The 8,662-nt window shown below is 55.0% G+C and overlaps 1 protein-coding gene across 11 annotated transcripts; it reads left to right on the forward strand.

The window, feature by feature from the left end:
* The first annotated feature begins 1,504 nt into the window (after positions 1–1,504).
* LOC311424339 (dynactin subunit 2-like) lies at positions 1,505–6,615 on the forward strand. 11 transcript variants are annotated; one of them, XM_084499404.1, is made up of 11 exons: positions 1,505–1,800; positions 2,255–2,323; positions 4,291–4,359; positions 4,957–5,106; positions 5,179–5,244; positions 5,339–5,377; positions 5,483–5,560; positions 5,773–5,859; positions 5,980–6,082; positions 6,189–6,280; positions 6,394–6,615. In XM_084499404.1, exons 1-11 carry the CDS (start codon positions 1,765–1,767, stop codon positions 6,478–6,480), a joined length of 876 nt encoding a protein of 291 aa, XP_084355530.1. In that variant the 5' UTR covers positions 1,505–1,764; the 3' UTR covers positions 6,481–6,615. The 11 variants fall into 11 exon arrangements, with proteins under 11 accessions (XP_084355530.1, XP_084355536.1, XP_084355537.1 ...); XM_084499402.1 differs by having other exon boundaries at positions 1,654–1,800; positions 5,788–5,859; XM_084499407.1 differs by lacking the exon at positions 5,773–5,859 and having other exon boundaries at positions 1,654–1,800.
* The last annotated feature ends 2,047 nt before the right edge of the window (positions 6,616–8,662 follow it).

The following is an 8,662-nucleotide window of genomic DNA, read 5'->3' on the forward strand; positions in this document are numbered from 1 at the left end:
GTCATGCTAAACAATATATAGGGGTGGCTAGCCGGGGGGAGGGGGCCAGACTGCTCGGGGTTAGGCTGGGCATCAGTCAGTGGGTGGTGAGCAATTGCATTGTGCATCACTTGTTTGTACATATTATTATTAGTAGTACTATTATCATCATTGTATTATTATTATTATTACTATTATTATTTTCCTGTCTTATTCAACTGTCTTTATCTCAACTCACGGGCTTCACTTTCCATTTCTCTCCCCCGTCCCAGAGAGGGAGGGGGAGGGTGAGCGAACGGCTGCGTGGTGTTTAGCTGCCGGCCGGGTTAAACCACGACAATTTGGTATATGGATACAGCAACTATCGTTAGCCAAATTAAAGTACCACATGTTCCATTCTCATGCAACAATAACAAATCTAACACCAGTTTATTCTGTAGTGCCATGTTTGATGTGGCCTGTAGTTGCACATTGAATTCTTCCAACCCAACAGGAGCTGCACTAGCCAGTGCTTCAGTCTGTCTGGTGAAGTTATACAATATCCTTTGATTCTGGAATGATGTGACCTGAGGCATGAAAATTGATTCTAGGGCCTATCCAACTACAGTCCCTGTCTTGGGGTATTGCCAAGGATCTTTTGATTCCCTTTTGCTTCAACCCCAAGGATGAAGGGGTTGTTATCTCCAGAGGGGATAAAGGGTTAAGAGCCCCAACATCTGTTGGCATTCCTGACCTCCCACAGGTAAGTTCTGTAGTCCATGTTCCATCACTATTAACACACAGAGCGTGTCCCATAAAGGGTATAGTGAGTTCTGAACAAATTAGATCAAACCAAGTATCATTGTTAGTCAAATGAGACCAAGTGTCATTAATTGAGGTGGTATAGCTACAACAAATACAACCTATTTGGAAGACTTGAGCTACTAGGCCTGGTATCTGAATTTCAGCCTCTCAAATGCTGCACTTTAGTGCAATTCCAACTTCAATATTTTGGGTTATCTGAATGAGAAATATTAAAGTTTGCATATTGGATATTGATCTGTATGGGATTATCCAGTAATCCAATGGTTTCATCACAATTAATATACCAGACAGTAGTCTGCATGTAATACCAGTCACCATGCTATGGTGCTTCCCACACCCTAGGAATATGCATTCCCCATGGTATGGTGTTTCCCCAGAAGGATGATAAATTGTCACAGCTGTTTCACCACCAACCTTAAACTTTAGTGGTTGCTTAGTGATACTGCAATTATCTATGGTTTCATTTTTTTCTTTTTCTTTTTTTTTTTTTTTAAGAGTCCACTGTGTAGACACACTTCCCTTCCTTGGTGTGCCATGTTAGATCGGTACAATTCTGCATTTTCCATATAGCCTCACAAGTTTGGGTCAGTCCCATGGTCAATATTCCCCAAGTTATTGGTGAACTGGAAGACTTGGGGAAGGGGTAGGTTCCCCCAGTGTGATTAACACCACATAAGGTTGGAGGCCTATGGAACTTTTATGTAGAGCAGCTACACTCCACCCTGGAGACTTCTTCAATACAGTACAACACACCGCTGCCTGAGGCCCCCATCCTGCCCAGAAGCAGCCCTGTGTGTCCCCTCACCTCCCCCACCCCTCCCAGCATGCCGTGAAGCGCAGAACCTTCCAGAGCAGCTCCACCCAGCCACCCCTGCCCTGGCTCAATTCAGCCTTGTGCCAGCCCCAGCTGTGAGTGGCTGCTGGCCCCGTTGGCACCCCCTGCACTGCCCCAGAACTGGGCCCCTCAGAGACCCCCCAGCCATGGCTGCACCCAAGTTTGCTGACCTGCCCGGCATTGTGCGTGTGGGGCTGGGCCTCGGGGTGTCCGGAGGGGGTCAGGGGAGAGAACGTGGGGCCTGTGGGGAGATTGGGGATGCCAGGGTCAGAGGGGGGAGCTGGGGGGATCAGCTGCCTGGGCAGTAAGTGGGGTGTTTGGGGAGAGGGGAGTAGTTGAGGCTGTCTGAGTCGGAACACTGGGACTTGCAGGGGGGTTGGGGCAGCTGTGGGTGTTGGGGTGCCTGTGAGGCACCAGGGCATGGGGGGGTGTTGGGGGCATGGGGGCAGGAGGTGGGGGCTTGGGGACATTGGAGGTGTCCAGAAAAGATGAGGAGTCCCTGAGGAGATGGGGTCGGGGGGGGGGTGGGGGGTGGGGCAGGGAACTGCCAGACTGTGTGAGGGCAGAGGCACCATCCAAAATTGTTTGGAGGTGTTTGATGACAAAAATAGATAGGCAGCTGAAACTGTGCCCCAGGCGTGGAATGAACCAGAGATTTATGAGACCAGCAGCACATCTGAGGGTCACCAGGCCGAGTTGGAGGCGGTAAGGCTTTGCTGGGGCTGTGCCACAGGGCAGGGACGAGCGAGGGCAGCAATCTGGGAGCACAGCCAACAGGTTCCCCAAGAAGAGAGACCCCCATGCCCCCCTGTGTGCCCCTTCCCCCCCATTTTTACTCACATGTATCCCCCCATGTGCAGCCCCATGTTCCCCACCCTGATCTGCACCCATCATATCCCCCCACCCCCCCATTTTCCCCCTGACTGTACACCACAGAGCACTGGGACTTGCAGGGGGGTTGGGGTGGCTGTGGGTGTGGGGGTGCCTGACAGGCACCCGGGCATGGGGGGGTGTTAGGAGCATGGGGGCAAGAAGTAGGGGCTTGGGGACATCAGGGGTGTCCATAAGAGCTGAGGAGTCCCTGGGGAGTTGGGGTGTGGAGGTCTGTCGTGGTTTAACCCGGCTGGCAGCTAAACACCACGCAGCCGTTCGCTCACCCTCCCCCCTCCCTCTCTGGGACGGGGGAGAGAAATGGAAAGTGAAGCCCGTGAGTTTTGAGGATTTTGCACTTGTTCAGGGGTGAATTTCCAAAACACTGGGGGTGCCAACTGGTCTAGATGCCTGCCCATATCCTCCCATACTCCCTGCCACCCACAACTATACTGCCTCCGGGCAGATCTCCGGATGAGCTTCCTAAGTAGTTGTTTAACTTTAAGCAGAACCTGAAGCGCATTCAGGAGGCAGAACAACAGGACTATGCTGGTCTGAGTATCCCAAGGATATTCAATATCTTGGAGAGTTATTGTAATAAACTCGGAGGATAAGAGGGTGGTGAAGGAGGAAGGGAGAGTGATCAAATAAGAAAAATTATCTTCCCCTTTCCCCCCCACAGATTGACTCCCTAATGAAAAAAGGCAACAGATATAATTGCTAATAGTTTCCAAAATACAGTTTCCAAAGTATAGAATCGAAGATGTTACTGAGTACAAATACCAGGTTAGAGTCATGGCCAGATATTTCATCATCTCATAAGCCACTGATACAACACACAGTACCATAATGGTCTGAAACCAGGGCCCGGAGAGGATAAACAACATGACAGAGAGCACATATGGAAAATAACGTGCTATAATACTCAATTTGGAAAACAGGCACAGCACAGTTGAGATTAAAGCAATCAGCATTATGACAAGTGACTATTAAGCAGGTCTAATACTTATACCAATTTTAGTTTAACACACTCTGGTCAGATCTGCCGTTATCTCAACCTTTCGAGCCCCACGTTGGGCGCCAAAAAGACTGTCGTGGTTTAACCCGGCTGGCAGCTAAACACCACGCAGCCGTTCGCTCACCCTCCCCCCTCCCTCTCTGGGACGGGGGAGAGAAATGGAAAGTGAAGCCCGTGAGTTGAGATAAAGACAGTTGAATAAGACAGGAAAATAATAATAATAATAATAATAATAATAATAATAATAATACAATGATGATAATAGTACTACTACTAATAATATGTACAAACAAGTGATGCACAATGCAATTGCTCACCACCCGCTGACCGATGCCCAGCTTAACCCCGAGCAGTCTGGCCCCCTCCCCCCGGCTAGCCACCCCTATATATTGTTTAGCATGACGTCAGATGGTATGGAATACCCCTTTGGCTAGTTTGGGTCACCTGTCCTGGGTCTGTCCCCTCCCAGCTCTTACTGTACCCCCAGCCTGCCTGTTGGCAGGACAGAGCAAAAGTCTGAGGTGTCCTTGGCTTGGTATAAGCACTGCTCTGCAACAATTAAAACATCGGGGTGTTATCAGCACTCTTCTCATCCTAAGCCAAAACACAGCATTCCACCAGCTACTAGGAAGAAAATTAATTCTGTTCTAACTGAAACCAGGACAAGATCCAAGGAATTGCCAGGGTGTGTGTGGGCAGAGGCACCATGTGAAGGTATTTGGGGCAGTTTGTGGGTATTTGATGAGAAACAGACATCGAATAGCTAAGCCTGTTTCTGCCCCAGGCCTGGAACGAACCAGAGGTTTATGAAACCAGTGACATGCCCAAGGGTAACCAGGCTGAGTTGGAGGCGGTAAGGCTTTCCCAGGGCTGTGCCACAGGGCAGGGTCGAGCGGGGGTGGTGGTGCCCCCATCCCACAGGCGTCTGGCTCAGCGGGAGCATCACCAGGATGGGGAAGTGGCTCCTGTCCCTGCATGTGTCTCCTCAGTGCTGCGTCCCTTCATGGCTCCATGCCCCAGGGAAACATGCCCACCACTGATTTGTCAGCCTGCCATTGCTGCAGGGAAGTAAGGAGCGAGAGTACGGCACAACACCATTCCCATGCTGAGTGGGCATCCTTCTCCCCATTCTTGGGATCTGCAAGAACTAGTCACCGGCCCCAGGATCCTTGGCCTACGTAGCACTGCAAGGGCAGAAGAAGTGGGCAGATCTGTCCAGCCCCCTCCCCACCTCCATCCCCTTGGCTTCTCTGGGGGACTGGCTTCCCACACACAGCCCTTATGGGGTCTGGATTCTGTGCCCATCCCTGTGCGCCTGTTGCTGGCCAAGTGAGTGTGATCCTAAGGTACTGTGGCTACAGCTTGGCAAGTGGGGGGCAGTAGAGGGAGGATGCCAGCATCCCCATGGGGCGGTGCCAAGGAACTGTGCCCCCCTTTTCCCCTTACCCAGTTGCCTGGAGCAGCAGCTGAAGACTTGGCAAAATGCAGGAAAGAAGCACCAGTGAAGAGCCCTGCCAAGGCCCTGACATCCATTGGAGACACGGTCAAGTTTGAGGTGTACTGGAGGCCAGGGCAAGACCAATTTGCCCTGAATGCCAAGGTGAGTGTGGGGAGATAGAGAGCACTGTGCCCAAAAAATGCTGTCTTGTTTTCTCACCCCTCGTTTCTAAAGATAGTGGAGGTGGAGAAGCGGCTGGCACAGCTGGAAGCCACAGTGCAGTGCAAGCCCATCAGCCAGGTAAAGAGACAGGCTGCACTGCCACTCTCGTCCCGTTCCCCCCCCCCCCCCCCCCCATTCCTCCCCACTGATGCCCCACTTTCCTCTGCACCAGAATCTGCTCCTGGTTGAGCCGATGGGTTCCAGCCTCTTGGTGAGTTGGAAGCAGAGTGGGGGGCATTTCACTCATGCCCTTCCCAAGGCACTTGGCAGCCCAGGGCACTAGCCTGGCCCCCACCATCCTGCTTTCCATCCCCAGGAGACTGTGCAGATCCTGCAGGCCAAGATGAACGTTTTGGATGAAGTCATTCTGGACCAAATAGAGGCCCGGCTGAAGGTGGGCTGGGATGGAGGGAAAGACATGGGGAGGGAGGGAGGGAGGGAGGGAGGGAGGGAGGGAGGGACGGGGTGAGCCCTATGGCCCCCCACCAGCGCTGTGTACACTGTGGTCCACTGGTGGGTGGCACAGGGTCATAGGACAGCCACAGGTCTGCACTGGTGACAACCATGATATTGTGGGTGGACAGTACTGGATTTGGGTTCTCACAGCTCCCTGCTTCCCAGAGAATCCTGGGGAAGGTGAAGGAGATTGCCGAGCATGAAGCAATGGTGCAATGTGCCAACAGCCAGAGCAAGGTAAGAGCAAATAGGGTGGACCCTAGCAAAAGCAACCCAGCAGGGGTGAGGAGGTTATTTGGAGCCCTCCTGCAGACTGTGCTTACACCCACCTTCCTTGCTTTCCACCCCTTGTTCCAGATCCACCAGACATATGAGTTAATGCAGCACTGGGACCCCATAGCCAGTAGCCTGCCCGATGTGTTGCAGTATCTGCTGACCCTCAGGGACCTGCACGAGGAAGGTGAGGGGTTGGAGGGGATGCTGGGGACAGTGACACGCCACATCATGGTGTGACAGAGGACTTCTATGGAGGCTACTGCTATTGATGAGCTTTTGTCTCCCTCCAGCCACACAGGTAGGGCAGGTCCTTGAGGACATGGAAACCATGCAGAAGGAGATAGCTGATGCTCTCCAGGTTAACACTTTTCTGCTGGAGGTGGTGAGTCCCACCAATATATGCTGGACCTGTACCTGGGCCTGGATGTGAGAAGGAATCCCCATATTCTCCCCCCATACCTCCCGCTCACCCCCTTCCCCACTCAACCCCTGCAGGTCCAGAAGACAATGAAAGAATTCTTGGCCTTTGTAGAGGAAAATGTTGCTGAGATACAAGGTAGCATTAGGAATCTGCAGAAGTGACAGCATACCATAGCCCCCCTGAGCATTCCTGTCCCCTGGATTCCTTGGGATCCTTCCCACCCAAAGAGGCTCCTTCTCTGTGTCCTCCCCTTCCTCTCCCCACCCTCCAAAAAAACACACACTTTTCTGGCTCAAGGCATGTTGGTGTTGACATTTCCTTAGGGTTGTGGGATGTGAACAGGGCCTAGTTGTGGGTTTTTAAATGTATCTTTGAATTGTAGGTACATACAACACCCTCCCCCACCAAGCACCCCCACTGCAGCCAAAGCACTGCCCATCACAAATTGTCACAATGGCCCCTGGTTCCATTCAGTCCAGTGGCTCTGCCAGAAAGCTGCAGCTTCCAAGGGCATTGTCTCAACGTGGCGACTTTTATTGTGTTTACATGGCAAGGTTTTGGTAGCGTGTGGCTGCAGGGGTGGCCTCTGTGAGGAGTCTGGAAGCTGCCCCATGTTAGATATGAGCCAGTTGCAGCCGGTTCCAAAGGGACATGCTGCTGCCCAGAGCCAAGCAAAAAAACATTGCTGTTTGTGCCTCTGTGAGGGGATATTTAACAAAGGGGGAAAAATGCTATGCAACAGCAGCTGGGAGAGCAAGGAGTGAGAAACAGCCCTGCAGCCACCAAGGTCCATGCAGAAGGAGGGCAGGAGGTGCTCCAGGTGCCAGAGCTGAAATTCCCTCGTGGCCCGTGGAGAGGCCCCTCGTGGAGCAGGCTGTCCCCCTGCAGCCCATGGTATACCACGGCGGAGCAGATTTCCACGCTGCAGCCCATGGAGGAGCCCATGGCAGAGCAGGTGGATCTGACCTTAAGGAGGCTGCAGCATGTGGGGAGCCCACACAGGAGCAGACTCTGGGCTGGACTGCAGCCCCTGAAGAGGAGACCACAGTGGAGCATGGAGCTGCTGCTTCTGGAGGGCCTATGTGTGAGCAGTCCATTCCTGTAGGACTGCATCCCATGGTACAAATGCATATTGGAAAAGTACTTGAAGAACTGCAGCCTGTGGGAAGCCCACCTTGGTGTAGGTGGACCCCCCGGACCCCCCCTGCAAACCCTGTCGAGCCCCCAGTGCAGTGGCGGACTACCCCCTCACCCCCCTTTGAGCCCCAGTGGGGCCCTGTGAGCACCGGTGAACCCCCCCGCGAGCCCCTGTGGGGCACTGGGTGTGCCGGTGGATCCCCCCCACGAACCCCAGTGGGGCCTTGTGCACACTGGTGAACCCCCACTGCGAGCCCTGGCAGGGCCCTGAGCGTGCTGGTGGACACCGCCCCTAGCAAGCCCCAGCAGGCCCCCGTGCATGCTGGTGAACCCCCCCTGCGAGCCCTGCTGGATCCACAGGCTCACCAGTGGACCCATCCCTGCGGGCTCTGGCAGGGCACAGGGTGTGCCGGTGGACCCGACCCTGCGAGCCCCAGTGGGGCCCCAGTGCGGCGGTCAACCCACGCCGGCGACCCACCATGGGACCCCAGGTGCGGCGGTGGACTCTCCCACTGTGAGCCCTGGCGGCGCCCCCTCTGCACTGGAGAACCCCCCCACGAGTCCCAGTGGACCCCTGGGTGCACCGGTAGACCCCCCACGAGGCTCTGCAGGCCCCTGAGCACACCGGTGCACCTCCCCTGTGAGCCCCGGCAGGCCCCAGGACATGGCGGCAGATCCCCACCAGCGACACCCTGCGGTCCACTGGGCGCGGCGGTGCAACCCACCTGCAACCCTCCACAGGCCCCAAGGCTTGGTGGTGTACCCTACCCGGCAACCACCTGCGAGCCCCAGGCTTGGTGGCGCACCCCCGCCGGTGACCCGTGGCAGGTCCCTGGGTGCACCGGCGCACTGCCGCCAGTGACCCTCTGTGGACTCCCAGGCTTGGCAGCACACCCTACCCGGCGACTTCCTATGGGCCCCTGGGTGCGGCAGCTCACTTGCACCTGTGACTCTCGGTGGGCTCCCGGGTGCAGTGGTGGACCCCCGCTGGCCACCCCCCTGTGGGCCCCCAGCCTAGCGGCGCACCCCTGCTGGCAACCTCCAGCGGGCCCCTGGCCTTGGTGGTGGACCCCAGACATGACCTCCAGCGGGCCCCCAGGTATGGCATTGGACTCTGGGGGTGACCCCCGGCGGGCCCCTGGGTGCGGTGGCGCACCCCTTTCATCAATACATGGTGGGTCACCTGTTGCCTTGCTCGCAGCAGGG

Source organism: Aythya ferina (assembly GCF_964211825.1).
Source record: "Aythya ferina genome assembly, chromosome: 27".
NCBI lineage: Eukaryota > Metazoa > Chordata > Aves > Anseriformes > Anatidae > Aythya > Aythya ferina.